Below are 26676 nucleotides of genomic sequence, written 5' to 3'. Positions count from 1 at the left end.
ATAATAGCATCAAAGCCCATCAAACCAGTTGTTGTTACGTTTCTGCACATGGTACACAGCGCCACGTCCTATTTTGAAAACTGACCCGATTCTTTCTGCCTTTCTCGTGTATTTGACAACGTGACGACTTCAGCAGCTTTTTGCACAGCTTCCAAAATAATCCAGGTGGGTTCAGGAGAGGGTCACTGTGCATAAACCAGAGCCAGAAACTGAGGCTTGTCCTAGCGTTAAACTTAAACAGCCACACCATTCTCTAAACTTATAGAACGTCCATTTAAAACGATGCAATTGAGTGTAAATTGCTCATAAAAACAGAAAAGTCGTTGCACTCGACCTGCTGGTTTTATACTATTTCTGGTTAAACGGACAGTTTAAATGTTTTAAAACTATTGAATGTTTTTTTTTCTTCATTTACACAACATGTACCGCAACCTTTATCTTAACTGTTAAGACTGATTGGTATAATTTTTGGCCATAGAGGGAAATCCAAATTAGTCACTAAATGATCAATGGAATTAGGTTTTGTTAGACCAGCTTCGGCTCTGGGTGGTTTTTGAATAGCCCTGGAACTTACTAGGGTATTTTTACTTATAAACAATACAATTAGTTCACATTTTCTCTGTATTTATTTTCTTTAAAAAGCTGTGTACGCACACGCTGCACCGTAGAAGCGCAACTACGTGAGCAGGCAGCTGGTGATTATTCTCGCAGTGTCTCAGTAGTTCTGTATTAATGCGGTTATTAGAAAGCTTTTCTTTTTTTTTTTTTTTTTTTTTCTCCAAAGCCAGAGACGTGCAAATGACTGGAGATGGAAAAAAACAAAAAAGTTTCTCCGCAGAATCAAGTTGGACGTATTTTATCCAGATCGAATTAATAAGGTGCTCTTAAACATGGCTGTCATCGTTTATAAAAGTGGTGGCAATTTTTTTCTTGCTAGTGATGATGGCGGGGTGAAAAAAACAGGAGCAAATTAGCAAACCATAACAAGTGAAGTGTTTGGTTTTAGCTGCTGCTTCACTCTTTTCTGTCCAGTCCTTGGACTATATTTCTGGTTCAGTTCATATCTATGGTTGTAACTTTGTTAGTTGGAAAGCAGGATGTGCTTTACACATATGGTACTTTTTTTCTTGAATGTAAAAATGTCTCATAATGATTATGATTGTGATCAATTCATCTGTTTAAATGACTGTTCTCATCTGTGTGTAAATCCATCTTTTTGTCTATTCAGTCTACCCAGTGACCACTGTAGAAATATGCATATTTAACATTTTACTTTGTATTTTGAAATTAACTTTAAAAATGAGGAACTTTCTAATGAGCGTCAGACTAAAAGCACATCGACTTTCTGTTGCTGAAAAAAATCAATTGGCCGTAAACTGTCAACAAAATACGTTCAATATCATTAAGATTTTTTTTTTCTTTGCGGGCCATTATTCAGAGCATTTTAATTATTTATTCTTTTTTTTTTTTTTTTTAAATATTGCTCATTAAAACTTTGGTGAAATCTGTCAGTGTTGCACTACTGGTGTTATTTTTTTTTATTTCTAAAATAACACCAATAAGAACACAAAGCCTGATATGAATACACCAGCAGCGATGAACTGTTCTTTTATTACTCGAGGTCTTTTGAGCACAGAAAACGTCCCGCATTCACTTTAAGCATCTTGAAGTGAGTGGATGGGGGGGGGAGCACTGTGGATAATTACCTGAGGTTATTATTCTGCCATATTCAGTTGGTTCCAGCCGTCCATCGCTCCTAAAACCAACAATAACGCCGTGGTCTGCCCGAACCCGAAGCGCTCTGCTGCTGACCCTGGGTGTTAGTATGTGAGAAGAATATTATTTAAAGAGGTACTTAACCTACAGCACGCTGCCCGTGTGCGCAGCTGGCGTCATTACCCTTGAGCCGTTCCAGCTCCGCCATTAGCAACACCGGATTCCAGTGACGGCGGCTTCGTCTCGGCACGACTCGTGCCATAAAATGACCTCACGCAGATACAGTGACATGCCTCTCTATAGAGAAAGGAAGCTTTGAGAAGGTCCTTTGTAATCAGACGCCACTGACTGTGTATTTTAGTGGGTTAGCTTACACCCGTGGGGCTGCTGGTGAACTGGGATTCTGGAAATAGAAGGGAATACCTGTGTGGGTTGCCGTGTCCCTGTTTGCGGCCGTTGTACTTTGAGTTATTGAGAAAGAGGAGCGTTAATCAGTTTTGGCCATCTTCCTGTCCTCTTTTCCTAATGTTTCTTTTTAAATGCCACTTTTTAAAAAAACTTTAATCTCTCATTTTTTTCTCTCTTTTTTTTTGTTTTTCTTACTCTCCTGTTTTCCCCTTTACTTCTCCTGCTAGCGTGTGATAGGCAGCGTTAGCCGGTGGGTGTTGGGCGGCCTGATTACTCTGAACTATCCACAGCTGCAGCAGCCTAATGAGGAAAACACTCCCATCAGCGAATAATTGCTGTTTAGAAAGCCGGTTGGCTTCCAGTCGCTCAGATCGGCTGCAGAGCGGATCACAACCCGCCCGGCAAGTCGTCAGTGATGTAGCGTGCAGCAATCTGTTGCGTCCCACTTGTTCTGTACGTAAAATAGACAGTTTGTTGTTCCTTCTCTCAGCAACCTCTTACTCGGTATTCTAACCCTCAGCCTGCATAATGTCGCAGCTAATTTTTGAGCTGATGAATTGAAAGAGAGAGAGAGAGAGCATCGAAAAATGAGAAGGAGGAAGAAACGAAGGATATTAAAAGATAGGAAGCCGAGAGAGCAGAGGGACTGCTTAAGAATTAGTAAACATAGAGCAAAAGCAGCACGGAAGAAGTGAATAAGAGAAAGCAAAAGCAACAATGAAAAGATTAAAGGATAGACCTGGCACTATTCTTTATTTTTTATTTTTTCCTATTGTTAGCAAATCACCGGAAAGGACTAGACCTGGAAATTAGTCGGTGTCTGTCAGTGGCATTCAGCCCATTTTGAAAGCAATCAGTAATTTTCCAAAACAGCTGCTAAAGAGCACTCTATCTTTTATTGCGCATCGCCCAAACAAAAGCCAAATATAGATTAAATAGCTCTATATATTCTTCTGGAATGAATAACTCTGTGGTGAATATCTGGGTTCCTGCACAGATTTGAAGTCTGGAATTTGATTGAGGTATTCTCCAGACTGGGATTAACACAGAAAAAAGGAAAGTACAACAGAGTGGGAAGAAATATGCGGATCTCCTCTTTTTTTCCCCACCATCTCGATCTCTGACACTCAATTTCCCATTTTTGGTTAAGAAAAGTGCAGACCCCATTAATCTCTCTATCCGTCTTTTCATCCATTCACTAAATATCTTGTTGTTCATCAATCTGTCTGTCCATCCATCTATCCTTTCATCTTTCTTTCTTTAAATTTTTTCCATCTTTCCTCAAATCTTTTTCACCTTCATTTTTATGTCATTCAATTTTAGATCCCTTCCTTCCTTCATTTTTTCCCATTCTGTTCCCCCAACCCTTCTTGCTCTATTCCTTCATTCTTTCATTTTGTGATTATTTTCATGCTTTATTCATGTCATCCTTTGATCTTTTTTCCTTCTTTCTTTTCTGCTGTTATCTTTCTTGTTGTTTTTTTTACTCCAATCCATCCATCTTTTGGAAGTAAAATCTGACCATTGTATGAATATATGCTGTAAATTAATAGTGAACTTTTCTGTTTGCTTGTTTTTTTAAATCGTCAGAGATATCTGAGAATACAACAGTAGAAATTTGAACGTAAAAAGATGCAGGAAACCTGGTCAGACGGGATCTTCAACAACAAATTATCCCCAGAATCGCTTTTCTGTTGAAGAAAGACAACACTGACCAATTTGCATGTCTTTAAATAAAAGGGTCTTTTTGATTACAACAAAATAAAAAGTTTTAGCATCTTTCTCCTTTTTCAGTAAAGCAGAACGATTGCTGGAGATAAGTGGAAGAGATCATTTTAAAAGACAAACTTGGGGAAAATCATGAGCAGGTGACATAAAATTCAGAGTTCAGTACGAGACTGGCAATGAAAACTAATAAAACAATATGAGCCGTGTGTTATTACGTGTCAGAGATCAGTCTTCCAAGGAACTCAAGGTGAAAGTTGAGCTATAAAAAAGAAAAGAAAAGAAAAACAAAACGTTGAAACACTCTCTCCTTTCTCCTCCCAGAATCCCCCAGATTGCAGTAAGGCGAGGAAGCTGGTGTGTAACATCAACAAGGGCTGCGGTTACGGCTGCCAGCTCCACCACGTCGTCTACTGCTTCATGATCGCGTACGGCACCCAGCGGACGCTCATCCTGGAGTCGCACAACTGGCGCTACGCCCCCGGCGGCTGGGAGACCGTCTTTCTGCCCGTCAGCAACACGTGCACTGACCGGTCCGGGGCTTCCACTGGACACTGGTCAGGTGGGTACATCCACAGCGACACAGTCACGCTACGAGCTGCAGTTAGCGCTAGCAACAGAGCTAACGGCGAAGCGAGCTAAGCAGCTGCTAAGCGCTTTGTTTTCACACCGTTCATAGATCTGTCATTTGAACACGTTTGAGAATGACATTATTTATGTATCATTGAACTTGATTTATTGGTTTCAGAAATTAGACAGTATTTAAATTGAAGATGGAGTGGATTAGCAAGTTTACTTTCTAAAGCACGACAAAATAATATTCATAGGTTGATTGTTGTGTTACCATAGCTACAGTCTGATGCTACGAGTTTGAGCTTCAAATTCATCTCAGCAAAAAATACCCAGTTATCCCCTTTTGCATTATTATCTAATCAAGCAGATTAGGTAATAATCTGCCTGATTATTAGCAGATAATAATCTGCCTGATTATTAGCAGATAATAATCTGCCTGATTATTAGCAGATAATAATCTGCCTGATTATTAGCAGATAATAATCTGCCTGATTATTAGCAGATAATAATCTGCCTGATTATTAGCAGATAATAATCTGCCTGATTATTAGCAGATTATATATGTTGGCCCATATAACCTTGGGCCACCTCTGCTCTACAATTGGCCCTGCCAGCAGTAATTATGATAAGTTACCTAATTATCTTTTTTGGAATAACCTCATCTAAAAACTGAAAGTTCCTGATTTATTGTCCTCATGTAAAAGTAAAGTTTTGACGAATGTTGCTGCAACGCAGGATGAGGTTGCTTTGTAATGGCTTTATTACAGAAAACCCCCAAAATAAATGATTTGGGATATATTTCCTGCAAACACAACCGCTGCCCTTCCGACTTGTTTATGCTTCCAGTTTTCAACTGAGTCGATTAATCCTTTCCTTACATTCATATCCGTTTCAGCACAGGTTTAGCAGAAATAAATTCCACCAATCTTAGCAGGCTTATGAAGTTTTAATTCTTCGTGTTTTTCTCAGTTGCAGTCCCCGGACTGGAGCATGAATTCACTGATGGCTCTTATATTTTCACATTTAAAGCTGCTGCTGGGCAACGTAAACATATTTCTGCCAAAAATCCATTTTGACATCAATATTTAATGTCATCCTGAGTACTGAGACAGTGTGTTTTTTTTCTTTTACTTGCAACTACTTTTTCACATATTTTTCTAATAACTTATGAACATGCAGTCGGCAATATTTACCTTTAAATTTGTCATGTTTCCATTAAGAGTCTTTTTTAACATTGGTCCAAGTAAATGTCCATTAATGCAGGTTCTGAGCACATTATATCTTTAAACTGAGGTTTCCTTGTTACACTTCTCACAGCCTTGCGTTTGTTGGCGGGACTTTTGTTTGGTGAAGGTTAAAAATGCATCAAAGTTTTTAATTTCCTTGTTCTCCACCATTAAAACATCTTGTCTTTTATTCGAACAAGTCTTTACTGTAAACAACAAAAAATCCATTTAATAAACAGCACAAGAAGCATAAAGTTATATGCGTTAAATTAGGTTTTGCTATGTTGGGGGTTCTGCAATTTCATGGTTGATGTGCAGTGCTCTCCGCCGTTATTAACAGCCCAGCTAAAGACGGGTTAAAAGTAAATTAGTACTTTACTGTAGCAGCATTGTCCCACTCCTCTCTTCAAATCGGTGAAGACAACCACACATCCCATTCGAGGAAGGTGGATGTGTTTTGATCTTAAAGAGTCATGAAATGGCCAAAAGAAAATAGCTACTGTAAGCAGTTTTTGTAGCGAGCAAAAACAAAACTGGACAAGGACTCATGTCTTGTCTTGTCACGGCTCACAGTAAGTAGAATGAAAAACTCTAAAGCTCAGAGTTGCAGCTCCGGAAAAGAGAGACATGTTGGGGTCATCAAGTTTCAGTCGTAAACATTCGACGGCTTCTAAACACTAAGTGGCTGTTTAAAAGTGAAAAACAACCCTTTCTGTTAAGCACGAGCATGAATTACGTTCAACAGAATTAAATATTTTACTTATTTTACGTAAATCGGTGATCGTGTTGCATATTGTACATCTGTAGCCAGGATGCTCACTCGACTTGTTTTTGCAACATTGCTTAAAAAGCTTCTGAATTTATTTTCACCTTTCAAATTAGCTGCTAATCCCAGAAGTTCGCATCCCCTCTTGTCACTGACAAGCTTATAATTTTATTTTATTTTCTGCAAAGAAGGCGAGCTTTTATCTTTCCCATTTAATTGCTTTTTATTCATTTCGTTTTGGGTCTCATGAGAGAGTCTGACGCAAAAAAAAGGAGTTTACGCGCCAACCGAGGGGCTACAGGGAGGCGAGATGACAGAGAAACATGCCTCTGTTGCACAAGCTGTATATGGACTTGTGTGCATGCTGAGCAGTGAGGTTGCGTCCCGCTGAGTAAAAAGCAGAGATATCATTACTGTTTCAGTCGTGATGGTTGTTTGGTTGTCTGTTGCGGTTAGTGACTCAGACAGATGCCGGTGGTTTACTTGAATCCTATTTATTGTCATTCGCTCCCATTTTGAGAAAGTAGCAAATTTGAACTTTGAAGGGAAGGCGCAGATTTGCATCAACTTTGTGCAAATATCTCCCAGCCCGTATTGCACACTGGTGTCTTGTCGCTTTTATATTTGCAGCACACCTGTGGCTTTTATGCAACTGATGACCGTCACTTTCTCATTTTGCAAAAAAACAAAAACAAAAAAAAAAACCTTAAACTAAACATAGGTAGTTTTTTTCATTTTTTTTTTTTATGAAACACAGATTATCCATAACCTGTCCTGATTGCTAAAGGGCTGCAGATCTGTCCAGCACTTACAGCACCTTCATGTGTTCAGTATATCGCTCAGATCGGTCTGTGCATGTTCCAGAGAAAAGCTGCAGCAGCAGTAAAAAGCTTTAAACTTTTACATCCAGGAGTGGGCGTGCCAATAGAGTTCCCCAGGATAGAAATGGGTTTATACGATTTTGTTTCTCTGTCTGTTCTGCTTCACTGCCCGTGTTGGCCGAGGAACAGTAAATGGTGTTTGTGTGAGTGGGATTTTCCCACTTTATAAGCCATGACCAAAAAAAAAGAAAGAAAGAAAAATGACGACAAATAAAAACGCAATAAATTACCTGTAGTTCTGCACTCAGTTTCAACTCTCGTTATAATACAGTGCTTCACAAAAGTATTCATGTCATTTCATTGAGATTTTGTGACAAATAGTCACAAGATGCCACATAATTATAGTTATAGTTATGTGGACGGAAAAGGCTACATGATTTCCAAATTGTTTTACAAATATAAGTGATCTAGCTGGTAAATAAAGCTCAGCTTTGTGGGATTTAATGTCAGTATAAACACAGCTGTTCTGAAAGGGAATCGGTGGTTTCTCACTTTGACTGCGAACGACTCAGAACATTATGAAAGGTTCAACTTGAAGCAGCAGGTTAACAACCCTGAACATACTGCCAGCTACAATGAAATCATTTAGACTAAAGTAAATCCATTCCTTCTGATTAAACTCAGACTATTTTCCTAATAAGTTCTGGGAGAATTTTAGTTTTTTTTTGTTTGTTTGTTTTTTTAGTTATGTGGCGCTTGGTTTATTTAGCACCGTCATGGTAAAGGGACTTGAATACAAATACCTGCCACACTTTTCAGATTTATAATTGTGGAAAAAGGTTAAAAACTATACATCGTTTTTATTCGCCTCACAGTTCTGCTGTGTGCTGTGCTGGGTTATCACATAGAATCCTGATAAAATACAAGTTTGTTTTTGTAACACAATATTTTACGAGATTCACATTTTGTGTATTTCAATATGCCGAAAAAAATCTAAAGCAGTAATTAACAGGGCCTGCTTATGATCTCAAGCATTTAGTGCGGCCTTTTACCTCAATTATTTTCTCTCTCATTGCTTCTCTGCGCTCATCTTTGAATTCTTTCAGGTCTCTATTTTTTTTTTTTTTTATCATATTGCTTCATTTGACTTGTGCTCTCCTGGGCTGCCTCTTCTTATCTCCTGCTCTCCCTTTGCCTTTTCTCTCATATTTTCTCGCCTTTCATATGTCCTTTTTCCGCTTTTTAATGTATTTCTCTTCTTCCCATTTGTGTGTGGTGTGTGTATTAAAAGCTGCATTTTAAGAACCCATATGTGCCATGTGGCTGTTCACGCCCAACAACCGATTCACGCTGATTGATTAGTGTTTGCATACATCGACACAGGCTCTTCACTTCCTTGAAGCTTTTTAATGTAAAAACTGTCATTATTGGTTTGTTTCTGTGACTCGTAAATTATAGAATTTATTCTATGCTGCATTACTGAAACCAAAACACGACCCATTCTTTGTATTTATATAAAATGTGCCTTCAGCGTTGTTTTTCGTGTTGTTTATGCTTACATAGAGAGTGAACTTTTCTGGAGCCTAATGCCTCAAAGCAGCAAAATTCCAATTTCCCCCACAAATCATAACATGGATAGCCTGCTCTCTTTTAAGTGCTTCTCTTGGGATCTGAGACGCTTACAGACCAAAAGAAGATGCATGCTATGTGTGTCTATGACATGGTATTTCTGTCAAGAAAACATATTGCTTTAGGGGAGGAGGAGAAGATAAAGACAAAGATAGCGATGGAGCTATTATTGGACCCGCTGATGTTCTTCTTGCATATGTGAAATGGAGGAGGGGGGAAAAAAACAAAACATTGCAAGAAATGCACATCCACACAAACATAACCCTCAACTCGGATTTGCTCCACCGCAGAGATTAAATGGCTTGTGGCCTAAAAAAAAAAAAAAAAAAAGTGGAAAATAATATAATTCCAAATGAAAACCTAACCGTAGGAAAAGGAAATGTAGATTAGTGATGGGCTGGTCAAATAAACAAATGAGTTTCCTTCATTTTATCGTCTTTAGAAAGGGTTGGTGCAGATCCTCAGCCATCCAGGATAATGGAGCGCTACATGTTATAAATAGAACTCCATATGTTTCCTAAATCCAAAAAAATCTTTTTCAGTTTTAAAAAATGAGTTGGGAGTGTCATACTTTAAAATTGTCAACTTGAACTGGCCTCTTTGGGTCACTAATGGGGCCGTTGAGGCCAGACGAGTCACTGGAGATGCCGTGCATTCATTTCAGTGTTTGGGTTGTCACTTGACCATCCAATCATTATCTCACAATGGACAAAGCAAGTTGTTTTGGCTGCATGGGTCAGTGTGTGAATTTCTGTAAGACGGTTTGGGGATACGAGTCGAAGCTTTTGGAAAATGAAATCTGAAGGCCTTTTGTGGGATAGTTCTTGAGACGTATATAAACTGCAAAGTCTTGACAATTGGAAAGTAATTGTGGTTCATGGAAAGCCTGAGCAGCGTATTATAGCATGAACATTTTAAGAAATGATTTGTGCGATGTTTAAAGCCCTGAAGTAAAATCTTTCCGCCTCGACGTAAATTTATTTGATCTTAGTTTGATAGAGTAAAATTTCTGATTCCTGCTTTGGCTAACTCCAATTTTATTCATATGCTATAACACAGTTTAGATCGTTTGTGTAAAAGTAGTTTTAATTCAAGAATTAAATGACCTAAAAGTCCTTAAGGTTCCTTGAATCTAGCAGAAAATGAAAGAATCACCAGATTGCCGCAAGTCAGTGACAGGGATTTCCTTCGATGGAAAACTTTTACTAATTGGATTAATAAACTAAACTTTTCTTACTAATACCACTTTGGAATGCATGCGACTGACCTAAAGTCGAATCGACTATATTTATATATATATGTATATTGACCGTGATGTGTCGATTTTGTTTTGTTAAATGCCTCGACAGATTATATGTTGTAAAGCAGCGCTATATAAATTAAGTGAATTAAATCCCATTGTATGCATTGAAGAATAAACATTTGTCTTTAATCAAATTGTGTTAAAAACCATGCTGTCTGCTAGACTGATGGAAACACACACAAAACAAAAAAAAACAAGTTTTCAGTTTTGATACATTTAATGACTACAAGGAAGAAGTATTTGACCCGCAGAACACATCGCCAGCCGCAGCCGATGAAAGGGAAGGCTGGTTGATTTTCTTTCACCGGCTCATTTATTCCCGCAACACTATTTGAAATATTGAGGCTTTTTTTTTTTTTTTTTTAAGGGGGGAAAGCACAGCTATCCCCATTCGACAGCTTTTGGAATGTTACTTTGTATTCATGCTGTGAAGAGGTTCTTCCTCCAGGCCTTTTCATTTTGATAACTACACTTTTATATTCTTTAATCTTTTTTAAAAGAAAAACAGGTTGAAGCTGCAGGGCAGTTTGCCCCCTTCCCCGGTTTCTTCCTCCATTTCACACCTATGCATTACCTTCCCATCCCCTCCGACAATAATGTCTCACCTGTAAACAAAGCATTTGCTTAAACCATGCACGGTACTGGAGATAAATGGCCGTATATTATTGTGTATATTTTTTGTTTACAGACCGTGTGAACTTTGTGGTCCACTCTATTTTCAGCTATTGTGTTTATGTTGCTTGTTGACTCATAAGATTTAACACATAATGGGGAAAGTAACTTTTTATTTTTTTTTTTTTTTTGAGGATAGATCTCACTTTTTGGAGTCATGTTACTGACTCCCTTCTGAAATTACTATAAGCTGTAAGGAAAACTTGCTTTGAATTGTCAACTGTCCCAGGGGGTAAGAAACGTCCCCCGTGACAAATTGATATGCTCAATATTAAGTCTTCCAATAAACAATTCCATTTCTTGTCTCTTTTTTTCGGGAGGGGATGAATTAAACTGTAAGATTACAATTATTTGGTGAAGGTGCCAAATAACTGGTAAGTTATCATGGCTGCTTAAAAAAAAAGACAAAAAAAAAAAGTCCATTAACCTGGTAAACATATTTTAATTGACCATAATTAGCAAATACAAAACTTTCATTATTATAATGCCAGTAATGATTTTTCCTATAATTGTTCAAAAGGGTATAAACATTTAACATTCCATTGCTTTAAGGAATTGCAATAAAAACGTTATTGTCTGATTGCTTTAATACAATGTTTTAATTATTTTTTGAGAGACTCCTTCCTATTTCCAGTTAGAAAAAAAACCAAATCTTACCCAAATTAAACGTCTTTAGAGGAAATACAGATTTTCGTAGAGGTTTTCAGCAATGTAGAGTTTAGTTAAAATATTCAACAACAATTACAAAAACCAACTTTACTCTTGTGGGTGATAGATGGCATCGCTGATGAAGTGTCTTCCGTTCCTTTTTCCTATTACCTTTAGTGGGAAGCCATGAAAAAAAATAATCTAGAAAATCAAATAGCATAATGCTAAGATTTTGGTGAAATAACATTAAGCGTTAATACCCCGATCTACTCCTGTTGCCTCATCTCTGCATATTGTTGCATCTATGAAGCGCAGATTAGAACAACTGAAGGTTCCTTCTCCAGCTAAGTTCAAATTCGCGAATAGAAACCCAGTTTATCTTCAAAACCATGACTGGCTGCCCACACAGATAATTTGTCCAAGAAAGCGCACTCCTTTGTGAAAATATTTCTGCATTGTGCGTGATGCTGGGAGCAGAAGGCGAAACATAATGTTCCCTGACATGCAAAGGCTGAAACAAGAGATCTCAAAGATCATAAATTCTGTCTCAAATGTATTATGAATGGAGAAGCTCGGCACTTTGTGTCTTGATGGTGTCACTCTCGGTTCTCCAGTTTCATCGTCTCTTATGAAAGATTTATTAGGGCCAGTGCACATCTTAGACTCCAAATACAATACAGGAACTTTTTCCTTTTAGTTCAGATCCATACGCATCGGAAGAGGCTGTTACAGAAAACGTATGCAGAGGTTGTGCAGTGAAGACATACTTGAGAGAGGCTTTTGTGATCTAATTAAGCAGCAGTGAGAAGCAGACATACTTCATATCTCTACATCTGTGCCAAGAAAAGCAGGCTTCAAAATATGCCCGTTCCCCCTTCTATGAATCATGCCAATGTTGTTATATAAGCAAAGACGAGCCTGGGAATATTTTTTCTGTTCAATATTTAATGCTTGTTCTAATTTATATTCAGTTCATACTCCAGCGCGCGCACACACAAATCCGAGCCTTTTTTTTTTCCCTCTAGTTGTTTTTTAGCATATTTTTTTAGCTACTCTGTTTCTGTGAAAGGCCGTTTTTAACGAGTCATTATGCCATTTATTTGGAAGCGTCTTATGGAGGCTGTGTTTGCAGCTGTGCTAGAGCCTGTTGTATATGGCAGTGACAAAAGTCACTTTAGTCTGACAGAGCGCAGGCCTCAAAACTTGTCTTTTTACATAATTCAAGGGTTTTATACACATACACGCGCACACACACACTAGCAAACCTAGCTTGGGGTTTAAGACTGAAATGGAGTGAAGGTTGTGTCTGCCAGGCACATCCCTTCTGGCGAGATGTGATTAGCTGGAGCTCTTTGTGTGAGTTTGAGAGCGTGAATGCAATTTCTGTTTGTTGCCGTTTTTATGTGGACCGACGTAACTTATCACTGTCTGACCACTTTCATCGTAGTTCACAGGATTTTTTCTTTTTTTTTTTGTTCACGTGCACATTTTTATAAATTAGTCTGTGTAGGTACATGCAGTTTTCAGGCTTGTACATGCTTGTAACCTTTTGTTCTGACACGCAGGTGCACAGCTTCTGCATTTATGTATTTGGGTGCACAGTTGGTCTTGATTGTCAGGGAGGTCTGGCAGTTCAGGCAGTTGTGCAGTCCAGAGGACTGACCTTCATAATCAGCTCTGGTCAACCCTTCTTCTTGGGGCTGCTTCCAAGCAGGACTCGACCCTTGGATCGCCCAGTTTTGGTCCACAAACCGTCACTTCCTTTTCCTATTTAAGCGGGCTGAAAGTTAATTGTAGCCTTTGAGGAAGGGCAGGTGAAAGTCATGAAGCTTGATTATGGCTACATTAATTATTTTTTTACCATTCCTCCTAATTATGACAAATTAAGAACAATTATAACCGTAAAACCTCATGACAGCTACTTAAATGATTAGCAAAGATGTAGATGTTTTAAACTTAAAAGATATTTTTCTGTCCATGACACGAATTAGTTCTCCAGAATTACACATTTGTGGCCACAAAGTCCATGTCTGTTTCTTAAAGGTAATAAAATGTATGAATTTGTGGCTTTAACGTGGAGTAAGATAATACACCACTATATTCCATAGTATTGTGTACTCACCAATGCGACTCCATAAGTCGGCCTGTAATGTAACTCAGGGTTGTTCTAGTTAACCGTTTGCAGGCACAATTGGGATCAAACGTTGCCGTGAAACATTATGAAATGTGATAACCAGTGTTTCAGCTGCTTTTTGTGTAACTTTTTTTTTTGGTTTGTTTTTGTTTTCCCTCTGGAGTTTCCCCAAAGGGAAACTTGCTCGCCTCTTTAAATTTGACGACAGTCGCCTGTTTAATTGTAAACATAAAATTTCATACCCAAATAATCTGAAAACGCAATGGTAGTAGATCATGTAATGCAACTTTCATGTAGATTAACCAAAAATCCAGATTTCTGTTCATGTTCACAGTCCATCTTATAACTTTTGACTTCTGGAAGGATGTTAAAATTATAAGTCCGGCTGAGTTATAAGGTTTCACATACCTGATGATGAGCCTCTTCTTTGAACAGCAGTTCATTGGGATCTTTAAAAAGTGTGGCTGGACAATGGCTGATTGGTGGATACGATTGGCCATCGTTGGCATTGCTAACATCTTGATGTCAGATGTAATAGGTCACCTTTATGGGTCCGCAAAGAAGGGATTTTTAAAAAAAAATTTTTTTTATCCTCATCAACTATTTTGTATGTTTTCCAATCTAGGTGAGGCTCATGATAAGGACGTTCAAGTTGTGGAGTTGCCCATTGTGGACAGTCTACACCCTCGGCCCCCCTACTTACCTCTGGCAATCCCGGAGGACCTGGCCCCGCGTCTGCAGCGTCTGCATGGCGACCCGTCTGTCTGGTGGGTGTCGCAGTTCGTCAAGTATCTTGTTCGCCCTCAGGCGTGGCTGGAAAAGGAGATCCAGCAGACCACCGCCAAGCTGGGCTTCAAACATCCCATCATTGGGTGAGGACACTTGGCTCTCTCTCTCTCTTTTTTTTTTTTTTATGTTTGCAGCCTCGCTTTAATTCAGTAGTTACAAAAGAGTCAGTTACTATGGTGTTCTTCTACAATAGAATTCCTTTACTATTAGAGAAAAGAAACTGAAATGTTACTCATTATAGGGTTTTGCTTTGTATTGCTGCACTGCCGGCGAATACTCGGCTTATGCTCATGCAAATCAACCAGTTTAAAGAAATTTCATCACTCTGTACTCATCACTCAGAGGTTTTTATTTATTTATCTTTTAAAAGCAGTTTGTTTGATCATTTCTTGTTTTTGCCGTCGCCCTCAGTGACCTCACATCAAATCAGATCCTTCAGTTTAGCTAAGAACTTGCAGAATGAAATGCTAGGGGCTGTCTCAAATTAAATGAAATTGGACAAGACAAGGAAACTACACTTTTTATTAGATGTAGTGGCCTGGCATCTGTTCTTTTATCTTCAATGGCCGCTGTTAATTAAGGCGAACTGTTCACTTCATTTCCTTCGCCGTCAACCAATGTTTCAAGAAGCCGGAGCATCACAGTGAATTTATCAATTTGTGCTATTATTGAGCATTATTCATCTGATCAAAGTTGCCTCGCTTTGTTTCAGTGACCTCTGCAATCCGAAAAATATGAAACGCAAAAAGATCTATATCTGTGTATTTGTTGTTTATTTTGAAATGATCCCACACACGCAATTATGTTTTATCAAATACTTTTTTTTTCTTGCTAAATATAGTTTCAAATACATGCAGTATGTGCTCCTTTGTACTAAATTCAGCCCACAGATAAGTCTGTTTATAGCACAGGGTACAACAAAAGAGTGTTTCCTAAAGTGTGCTGTTTATAGAATAAATCTTTTTTTAGTAAAAAAAAAAATGTGTTAAAATTAATACTGAGTTTAAAACGCTGGGCATTAGTTTGAAAGATCTTCATTTCTTAATGAAAGCATAAAACACAAAAAAAATAGTCCAAAAATATCAGACTCTGTGAAGATATCTATTTTATTTTAGTGCATTTTCAAATTAGGTTAGAAGATTATTTTTTCATTCATATAATATTTCATAGGAAATCCTACAATCTGCATGTTATATTTTCATTTTAATTTAATCGTCTTTCTTTTTAAAACAAAAGGTTAGTCAAATCTGTGGATCAAATATGTTTGGTTGATAGTGGTATTATAATGTATAATATATAATAATCAGATTTTTTAAAAACTCTCTCTTACCTATAAATTGGATTTGCACAGTTTACATGCATGTCAATTATGTTAACTAATTGTCTGTCACCCATCACATCACTGACTGGGTTTATCTGCAGGAGTTCACCGCTGGCTCACTTGCTGTTCACAGTCCATCAAAAGTCATATGATGGACTGTGAACCCTATCAAGATACTGCAGACCAATTTTGAGAGCAGCACTCTCTTAAACAGCTTGTACATTTTTTAGCTGTTTACTTGTTTACGTCTCAGCAAATCCCCATCAGGCGCCGCGGCAACCGACTCTCATGTTCTGTCGGCGAGCGTTTTCTTCCAGTCGTGAAATTCTTCCGCAGCACGCATTTTAAATCTGAAATCAAAAAGACTTTGCAAATAATTCTTGGCAGTTTTTCTATCCCACATTGAAGCGTGTTGCAGATGGTACGGGGTTTACCTTAAGAAGGCAATAAGCACAATGACTGGTTAACTGTCAGACGCTGGGAAGTCTTTGAAATGACTTTCAGGTCCTTTCAGGTGGTTTTAAATTTCTGCAGAATCCCATAAGACTAACTCCGTCTGTGTGTTTGAGGAAGGTGTTTAAAACAAATGCTTAGACTTAGTGTAGAATGTTTTCTTTAAAGGCTTGTCTTGTTTCGCCTTCATGTTGCTGCTTTCTGTCTTCATCTGTGCCCTCAGATGAAGACATAAAGGGGGTTTGGTCTCCCATCCTCTCCGACCAAACCCTGGCCCTCAGATCTCCTCATTTGTGATCGTTCCTCTGTCTTCAGTTGTTCACTCCGCTTCAGGGTTGCTCAAATATTTTCCACAGTCTCTCTTATGTTCCCCAGGCATCCAGCTGAACCTATATTCCTCCAACTCTTGCAGTTTTCCCACGTGTTTCTATCACTGCGCGCTCCTTGCTTTCCTTTGTACAACACGCGACGCGTAGCCCTCCCTTTTTTCAGTCCAGAGGGGTTATTAAAAGGTGTCATTTGGGTGTAGAATAAAGCTTTTATCTCTCGTTATTTGGCTTTCAGTAGTGCCACTTCGCACTGAAGTCACACTGCAAGAAAAAGGCTGTGTGCGTCTAAAAACAATGCGGAGGAGGTAAAGGTTGAACTCAAAGTAAACCACAGAAGTAGTGCGAAGATCAGGACAGGCTTGGGTTGATGGAGAGGGTGTCGGAAGACGTAGGACGACATTTTGCCCCCGAAGTCTCTCTGCTGACTCACATGAGTCCCAAACATCGGCATCGCTCTCTCCGGGCCGCTCCCTTTAGACCCGAACTGCAGCCATAAACCAGGAGCAGCCGTCAGCACAGATCCAACTCGCAACAATTTAGTGCAGTGTAATGTTAGCCAGAGTACCCCGAGAGAAAGTGCTGTTTCAGTCAAAAACACGCTGGCATCCACCCCGTGCCCAGTGTGGTTACCAGCAGGTCAGATTTCTCTGTGTGCTCATCAGTTTGGTGTGTTCAGTAGGATTGGAGCTGCAAATTTCAATAAAAATAACTTGCCTTCTGAGTTTTCTTGTTGGAATCCATTATTTAGATTCTAATTTTGCATGCTGGTGTAGAAAGAGAGCAAAAAGAAGCTTCTATGTCTGAATATTTAACTCACATAACACATCATGTTGTCTGCCTCTGGACAGGAACGCAGGCAGTCGGAAATAATACGGCCCCTATATTTGTTTGAGGTTCTGGTTCCAGTTAGTAACTGTTTCAATCTTTTGTTTCTTTTGAAGCCATGCGTAATCCTCCACTTATGACCACCTAACTGCCTAATCATGATGTACTTAGTTTTCTTTTCATTCATTAATCTATCCACAAACCTTTTTTAAAAAATGACCTAATCATTTCAATTACTTTCTGTTGCAATAAAGTGGAGCCTCGGCATTCAATTCATTTAAATACCATCATCTGCGCAAATAAATCTGATTAAAACAGGATGAAGTAAGATGTATTTGGTCAGCTGTACAAAACTTGTACTTTAGCTTGCAGGGACTGAGGAGGTCCATCAAACATGGGTCCAGAAGTTTCCATATACAGTATATTTGTTTAAGAGAACATGTGAGACAAACATTTCTCACTTATTTAGTTTGTTCCTAAACTAAAGCTCATACAGAACCAGCCAATGGGCTGGAGCCAAACACAACTGGAGGCAATCCTCCTTAATGAACAAATTACTTAAGTGCCATCATGACTGCAGCCTTCGCCTTGTACTCGATTACATCAGTAGAACAACTGTAACTTGTTAAAGAAATTCTTAAGCAATACATGCGAAATATGTTGACTAATAATTTTGATTTTAATAGACAATGAGGGCAGACGTCATAGATTATGTGATTAGCTGATGCTAGCTGGCTGCTACGGCTCATAAAAGGTTCTTGACTTGTTCTGCCAACAGGTAGATGCAACAGAAGCTGATAATGAGATACAGTACTTCTCTCAACTGTGTGCATCTAAAGAAAAAACAAAAACCAAGCAAGCATGATTTTGACTATATTTTCTCTGCATGACGGCCATATTAAATAGAAACTTAAGGTTGGTAAGATGCCTCCAACCTCCCAAGTCAGAATTCAGAGCTGCAATCCAAACCTGTTTCTAAAACCAAGAAGAGCAATTTCAGCATTTCCCATTTCCACAAAACTGTTAATATTTTGACTTTGATGACGAAACAGAATTGTGATTTTTTGTTTGTTTGTTTTTCTGAACATCTTGACTTTATTATTGAAATAAACACACACACAAATAACAATTTTGCACAAAAAAAAACCAAACAAAAAAAAAACCTGTGAGCTCAACTTCCCTGGGGGGTGGAAACAGATTCAATAAACATATCAAACACATGAGTGGAACAAACATGACAAAATCAGGTGCATCACTGCAGGCTTGATGGCTCCCTGTGCCGGCATATTCTGAGTCATGTTTTCCCTCCGTTCAAGTCGCCATATGCCAGTTCAGTTGAAAGCAGCGGGGGATTTGAATTGACACGAGCCGCCTCAAACTGAGAATATGTGTTGGGAGTGCTGCGGTTGCGCAATCGGTGCCGCTCCTCATTTCGACTCCTTGCAACCTTGACAGCTTATTAAAACACTTTACTTTGGCTGCTCTTTTAATTCCTCATTATCTATAATTTTACGCAATGAGGAAGCGTCTTAATAACAGCTCTGGCGTGTTTTGATGTCAAAGCACATGTTGCATAAGCAATGAGTTTATGGCTGGTGTGTATGTAATTATGAGCTGCTTTTTTCTAAAGACGGAAACTCTAGTTGGAGGCTGCGGTTCGGAAAGCCGAGTTTCCCTGAGTTTCCGTTGTCCCCTCGGCTGGCTTCTGATCGACAGCCAGAGCCCCGAGGTCAGTCTCCAACAAATAATTTATTCAGTCTATGTGCTATTGTCACAGTCTGCCAGAATCAGCACTTGCTGTGCCTTGTGTGGGCGTGTTTGATGCCATTAATGTATGCTTTTACGCCCACCACGAGCGTCGCCCTGCCTTGCCAATACCGTATGAATAGACGGGAATGAATTGAATCTCTGTAGTGGCGGAGTGGGAGAGTGCCGTTAGGTTCGAAAAGAGAAACCGGTGGGGTGGAGGGGGGGTGGAGGAGCCGAAAGCCGCGCGGTGCGTCACTAAGGCCTCTGTTGCTCTGACAGACGGAGAACAGGGCTGTAAAAAAAAAAGAGGTTTCACAGGAACAAAGAAATGCAGACATGAAAGAAGGAGGTGAGCAGGAGGGAGGGCTCCTCACAAAGCCTGATGTCAGGACCTCTGTCCGATCACAGACGGAGAGACCAAATGAAACGCTCCAACATCCGTGTCACCCACTCAACCTTCTGTCCTCACCTCCATTCTCTGGCTTGTGTTTGCCACGTAAATAAACCAGAGCATCCTTGAACAGGCACTGATTGATCTCCTGCCAGAAGCAGAAATTAGGAACAGCTTGTTTATTCTTTTTCTTTGAACCTTGGAGGCACTTTTTTTTGTGCTTTTGCCTGAGTTTTTATTTATTTATTTAATTTTTTTTTTTTTTTTTTTTATGAAGGTAGTGGATGCAACACGGCGGTTAAAAGAAGTCGCTGCGATCTGTAAATCGGTTGAAAGATGCTGAACAGATAAAAGACAACAACTCTTTGCCCCTCTGAGGATTTCCTCACCCAAGATGTCCTGGTGGATCCTTGACCCAGTGGATGGGTTTTTGCAGTTCCCAGAGGGGAAATGTGCAAGCGTTTGCTTGCCAGAAACCTATTGAACATCGCTGTCATTGTCTACAGTAAAGGATTTTTCACTTTGCCATAGGCCAAGAGGCTGCTGGCCAAAAATGTAGACCATGCTTTAAAGAGAACTCAACAAAATTTTGCAGCTGGTTGCATGTGAAAGGTGACTGGCTTCTGGAGAAACTGTTTTCAGCTTGGGAAGACAAAGATCGAACTACTTGGGCCCCAATGACAACAAAGTTTCTTGTGTCAAGAAAGAGATTCCAGACTTTCTTCCACCCCAGGCTTCATAACTTCTGAAAATCAAATTTTCTACAAACATTGTGCATTTTGTATTAGTTATTGTAATGCCATGGTTTTTTGTTATACTTTCCACAACACAACTGTAGTTTAATATTTCATCCATCACTGTGTTGTCTTGAGTTACTGACTGGAAACCCAAAGCTAAAAACACACTGAGGAATCAAGTAAGGGCCGTTTTAGTGCTTTTTATTTATTCAGCTGCATCTTTCATTTTAAAACTAAGTCTGGCTTAGATGCCACCAAACAAAACATTAAGACTCCACTTTTCTTTTTTCTTTTTTTTTTTTTTGCAGAAAAAGCATCAAAGATCACAAACTGTAAAATAAACAGTATTCAAAACTACTACTACTTTAAACTACTAAACTTTAAGCAATGTCAAGGTAAATCTAAATCTGTCTTAAATGTCCAAAACATTTGAAAATCTGCCAGAAAAATCTGGTCTGGAAAAGTAAAAATGTTGAAATGGAAAATGTGTCAGAACCCTAAGATACGAGGAGCCTTTCAAACTGAAGAGCCAGCTGTTAAGTGTGGCGCTTACTGTTTCCCTGCTGCATTTCACAAAGTGGTTTTTAATTAGGAAGGACAACTACCTCCAAATCTCCATCTCCACTTTCAAATAATCTTCTAGCCAGACTAATGCAGGACAGTGTTGGGTGGTCAAACGGGAAAACGATGCCAAGAAAATCACAACTTATTTCAAAATTAAGAGAACAGGCCCCAATTAGCACCAGTTAGCTACTAGAATGTCTTTCACATTCACTCTGCTGGTTGGTAAAAGATTTTATTTTTTTTACGTCGCTGCTCTGAGAGTTTCCTAACTCTGGATGTCCTTACAAATACTTGGTTCGTGGAAAGGTTGGGCTTTCCGACTTAAATGGGAGATCTCTCAGATTTGGACATTTCATTTGCTCCCCGAAACTAAATGTCACAATGCAGATTTAGTGGCGGCTGGTTTCGTCATTGAATAATTCAGGATAGAAGGAAATTTAAGTTTCATTCTCCATCAGTTTGAGGGATGTTTCTGTGCTAGAGAGGGAGTTCTTGTCTTTTTATGTTTTCAAGCTGCGCTCTTGTCCTCGCGTGTGAATCTGTGACCACGGCTTCTCTGTTTCTCTCCTTCTTCCCTGGAAGCGATGAACAGGATGCTGAAAAGAACGACGATTTTGCTCATTATTTCTTTTCTTTCCTTTGTCTTTGAATCTCCCTATGATTTCTACTATAGTTCCCCACTTTGCCACAGTTTCCTCATAGCTTTGTTTTTCTCCTATAGCTCCCCTGCTGCAACAGTAAAATCATTTATAAAGTGGGTAATTTAAGTGGGATTTTATTTTATTAAAACAGCTGGAGAATTGAAAAAAAAAAAGATTCCAGGAAAGGAAGCTTAAAGCATTAATGTTGTTGTGTCTTAGTCCTTTGTTTGTATTTGTTTATTTTAGTTGTTTATGAAATCATTAATTATTTTTTCCATTCAACAAATAATGTGACTGCTGTCACACGTAGCTTCCATCACCTTGACTATTATTTCCTTAAAAATCTTCTTGCAAGCAAAATCTCTTTCACCTCGTCTCACATTTTGTATTAAAAATTAAAATAGATTTATGCCTAAAAATAATTGCACCAAAACATTACTCATTATAGCGTGAGAACTTCTTTGTATTGTACCACAATAAATATTTGTGTTGAACAACTTAACTGGAATTTTCACAGTGGACTAGGACAAAAGAAACAATATATATTTTTTGTAGACAAACAGTGTAAAACAACATTTTTCAAAAGTTTTAATTCTGCTTCAGCAATCAGCACATTATATGAAATCAAAAGGACAAATCGATGACAAAAATTAATTATTTGATTATATTTTGGCATAAAAGGCAGACTGCTGTTTGTGCGCTCAAGGTGGAAGTGCAGTTCTGACGAACAGCCAAGATCAGTCATTAACTTTTATTCTTTTAATAATTTTTTGGGCAATTCTTCTCAGATTGGACGCATTATGCAACAAACAACTTTATTCAACTTACTAAATTTAAAATATTAATTCACGTGTTTGACTTTTTGTTTTTCTTTTGGAAAAAACACCAGCCACCTATCATCAAAGTAAAAATGACTTCATCGAAATTGTGTCTGTGACCTGCGGCGCTCGTCTATACAGTCATGTGCGCTTTTGATTTTATAGGGTCCATGTGAGGAGGACGGATAAGGTGGGCACGGAGGCAGCCTTCCATCCAATAGAGGAGTACATGAAGCACGTGGAGGAGCAATTCCAGCTTCTAGCCAGACGCGCCAATCTTGACAAGAAGCGGGTTTATTTGGCCACAGACGATCCCTCCCTGCTGCAGGAAGCTAAGACAAAGTGAGTGTTTGTGTTGCATGGAGTCACAGCTAAAGTGCAGTGAAAAAGTATTTTCCCTTACATATTTGTTATTTTTCAGCTTTTTTTTTTTTTTTTTTTGGTCACACTTAAATATATCTCAATGACGATCTCTTTTTATTAAAGGAAAAAGAAAAAAACTACCCAAATCACTGTGTGAAAATATGATCACCCCACTTGTTTAACTATGGGTGGCTTAAGTGACTAAGTTTGAAGTGTTTTCAGTTAAATAGCAACACCCATTCCTGTTGAATCAAGAAATCACTTAAATACAACCTGTCTGACGACATGAAGCAGGCTAAACCACCTTAAATAGCACCCATTATCTTCATTTGTTTGTTTCTTCCCTCAGGTATCCGGACTATGAGTTCATCAGCGATAACTCCATCTCGTGGTCAGCGGGCCTTCACAACCGTTACACCGAGAACTCGCTGAGAGGCGTCATTCTGGACATCCACTTCCTGTCTCAGACGGACTTCCTGGTCTGCACGTTCTCCTCGCAGGTTTGCTCGCAGCAGTCGACTCTTGGCATTTCTTAATGGAGTTTGTTAAAAATCTAACTGAAAGTTGTGTAATATGGAAAACAATACATTTTGGTTGATGGGTGGCGATTTCTTTGCAACTTCAGACAACAAATTGCCCCAGAACTGTATGATTTTGAAAATCACATACATTAATTCTTGCACTAAAAAAAAAATGATCTGACGTGCATTTCGTCTTCTGATGACGTCTGCTGACAGAAAATATTTTACAGCTGAAAAAAATGTTTTCTGCTTTGTCACAAGCCAAACTGGAACGACTTCATTAAAGACACTTGTGATCGTCAACAACCCCATTGTCCTATTTTCCCTCACATGTTTCAAAGCGCAGAAACAATTAACCCGTTTACTACAGCTTTGATGTCGCATCACTCCTTTGATTATTTTTGGCTTCTTCAGTCGTGTTTATTGCAAATTTTAATGTGAAGTGCAAAGGCCTTATTCCAGTACTAAAAATAAAGTGAGAGCTCCTTGATGCCGGGGTATAATCCCGGTATATAAACCTACATCAAAGATCTCACAGAGTAAGGTGCTTAGCTCATCTTATGTTATCCCTTTATTCTGTAGAAAGAAATGGAGGCTCCACGTCGCCATGACTGCACCATACAGTGCTTTGCTAAAGTATTCATACCACTTGACCTTTTTCACCTCTTGTCATGTTCCAACCACAACAGCAGTCCACAGAAATTATTGAGATTAACTATAATTTAGAAGTCACATGTGGGGTTCAGTCCTGGGGGCATTTCTATTTAATATTTACATGCTCCATTATGACAAATCAGATAAGTTGCCGTAACTACGCAGATGATACACAGCTCTACATTATAATGTCACCAGATGACTATGAACCCATCCAAGAAACGAACAAAGGCGTGCAGCAAATCAGTGTGTGGATGTGCCATAACATTTTTCGTCAGCTGAAAAGAAACAAAACCGAAGTTGTTCTCTAGAGTTAGCACACAGCTCCAGTTACTACAGCTGGAAACTACTGATTAGGCCCAAAGTCTGGGCGTAGTGATGGACTCAGATCTGAACCTTCAGAAACACATAAACTCAATTACAAAGTCAGCCTTTTATCACCTGAAGAACATTTCTGGAACACTTCCTCCATGCGTTTATCTTCAGACGAAATGATTAGTGCAACTGTGTCTTCACATGTTGTTTTCATAATTTATTATTGTGTTATGTTTGACTGAGCTGCCTTGTTGCTGAAATGTGGTATTCAAACAAACTTGACTCAATTTACTCTTGGTTATATTTAAGGATAACAGAGTAAAGGGGGTTGAATAAAAACCCATTAGACACTTTCAAACACTATGGGTCATTTTCCATCTTGTTAAGAAAAAAAAAAGTAAGATATTTTTGTCAATCACATACAATCTCAACAAAACTTATTAAAGCATTTTGTTGTATTGTGGCAAAATGTGGAAAAGTTTAAAAAGTATGAATTATTTTGCAGGGCATTTAAATCACCTTTTTAGACTGTAAAAATGATCCTTGCTTATGTTTTGCTTTTTTGTCAGGTTTGCCGTGTAGCCTATGAGATCATGCAGACGCTCCACCCGGACGCCTCCTCTTATTTCTACTCCCTAGATGACATTTATTATTTCGGAGGTCAGAACGCCCACAATCAGATCGCCATCTACCCGCACCAGCCACGCAACAGCGAGGACATTCCTCTGGAGCCTGGCGACGTGATCGGCGTGGCCGGCAACCACTGGGACGGATACTCCAAAGGCATCAACCGCAAGCTGGGACGAACAGGCCTCTACCCCTCCTACAAGGTCAAGGAGAAAATTGAGACGGTGAAGTACCCACTGTACCCCGAGGCAGACAAACTGCTCAACTCTCAAAACAAGTAAAAAAAAAAAAAAGGAAGATAGTAGGAAAAAAAAAAAAGAAGAGTATGCAGAAACATGTAGTCTCCGGTTCCAGGGAAGGAGGCTGCCTTTTTTTGTACAGAAGAAAGAGGCGTACACGCTGCGCTAAGCTGAGAAGAAAAGAAAAAGCCTGCACCCAGGGGTGATAGGAACAAAATGCACTCTGTATGTGCGTGCGTGCGCGTGTGTGTGTGTGTGTGTGTGTGTGTGTGTCTGCGAATGCGTGTGCGTGCACTTTTGTAAATGCCTGTGCATACGTCAGGTCACGGAAGACTTGCGCCCTACCACTGCTCCCTCTCCCCAGTGCCCCCCTCTTCGTCCCCCGGCCTGACGCGTCGACGTCGGGTTTGTAGAGATACGTAGACGTGAACATTGATTTTTAAAACAAATCGAGAGAAAAAGAAAAAAACAAAACAAAAAAAAAACAATTAAGATCTCCACGCAAGCGGGCCGAGCTGTCCGTCCTGAAACGACACTGGGACTACTGTAAGCCTGGCACGCCCCAGTACGAGCTTCGAATCAACGACTGAAGAAACAAACAAACAAACAAAAAAAAATCTAATTATGTGTTTTGATTTTTATTTAATTCTTTCCAGTGGTTTTGATTCTAACCTTGCCTTGTTTTTTTTCATGTATTTTTCTTTGTCTTTTGTTTACTGAATGTACTGTATCCACTTCTTGCCATGCTTCTCGTCATCTCACCGTGCTTCCTCCATTTCATGTCATCACGTGCAATTAATTTTACTGAAACCATGTTGTGCTTTTATCAAGTGTTTATAACTGTCTTAATTTTGTGCGTCTGGGGCTTGTGCATTGTATACTGTACAGTGTGTGTGTGTGCGTGCTTGTGTGTGTGTGTGAGAGAGAGTGAAAAGCAGAGAAGGACGTGTGTGATCATGTGTGCCTGTGTGTGAGGTTTAAGTCTAAGGGGCCATGTCATGACCATGTGCCTGGTTATTGGTTTTCGTATGTCTGGGTGAACGGTGTTCGGGCGGCGGCAGAGCGGACCCTGATCGGCCCTTAGCACTTAGATCAAACCACCAACACCTGTCACTCCACTGCTGACGATAACAGACAATGATTAGGTTGTATGAAGAGTGATAAACTCATGGTGCACAGACACATGAGCCGTCCCGAGGCTCACCAGAAAGAAGCACTCCAATGACGATTATGTCCTTTTTAGGCGTTTTTTCTGCCTCCACCATTGTCGTTTGTTTTTTTTTGTTGTTGTTTTTGTTTTGTTTTTTTACTTTGCTGTTTTAAGATTTTAAATATGTTTTTTTTTTTTTTTTTTTTTTTTTTTTTTAAGTGCTATGTCATATCAAACCTCCCCACCATGAAGGCTTTTTTCATAACTTATGTTCTTGGGCATTGTCTTTGATAACCACAAATAAAAATAAACTTGAGAAACAAACACATTTTTCCCTCTGGTCTGATATGTTTTTCCCTATGCAATCCATCTTGCCCAGTGATGGACTGGTGACCTGTCCAGGGTTTAGCCTGTCCTGTGTCTCTTGACTACTGAAAAGATTAAGCAGGTGCAGAAATAGATTGATGGATTGGATAGAACTATACATTTATCAATTCTTTCCCACTTGTGTAGGGGCTACTGCTATAAATGTACAGTCCTGCTCACCATTATTGGCACCCATGAAGTTT

General features: G+C 39.1%; 1 protein-coding gene across 2 annotated transcripts in view; it reads left to right on the top strand.

Annotated features, from left to right (window-relative positions):
• Positions 1 to 26435, top strand: part of fut8b (fucosyltransferase 8b (alpha (1,6) fucosyltransferase)) — a 110001-nt gene extending 83566 nt beyond the window's left edge. For both annotated transcript variants that reach the window (XM_088002156.1, XM_088002157.1), the window contains exons 6-10: positions 4174 to 4411; positions 14247 to 14493; positions 22404 to 22580; positions 22951 to 23101; positions 24661 to 26435. In XM_088002156.1, the coding sequence (XP_087858282.1) occupies positions 4174 to 4411; positions 14247 to 14493; positions 22404 to 22580; positions 22951 to 23101; positions 24661 to 24999 (1152 nt within the window). In that variant the 3' untranslated portion in view covers positions 25000 to 26435. The remainder of the gene's footprint in view (positions 1 to 4173; positions 4412 to 14246; positions 14494 to 22403; positions 22581 to 22950; positions 23102 to 24660) is intronic.
• The last annotated feature ends 241 nt before the right edge of the window (positions 26436 to 26676 follow it).

Source organism: Poecilia mexicana, unplaced genomic scaffold (assembly GCF_051168715.1).
Source record: "Poecilia mexicana isolate PSO_F unplaced genomic scaffold, ASM5116871v1 scaffold_21, whole genome shotgun sequence".
In the NCBI taxonomy this organism is placed as follows: Eukaryota; Metazoa; Chordata; class Actinopteri; order Cyprinodontiformes; family Poeciliidae; genus Poecilia; species Poecilia mexicana.
The sequence above is the reverse complement of the archived record's forward strand: the minus strand, read 5'-3'. Positions and strand labels throughout refer to the sequence as shown.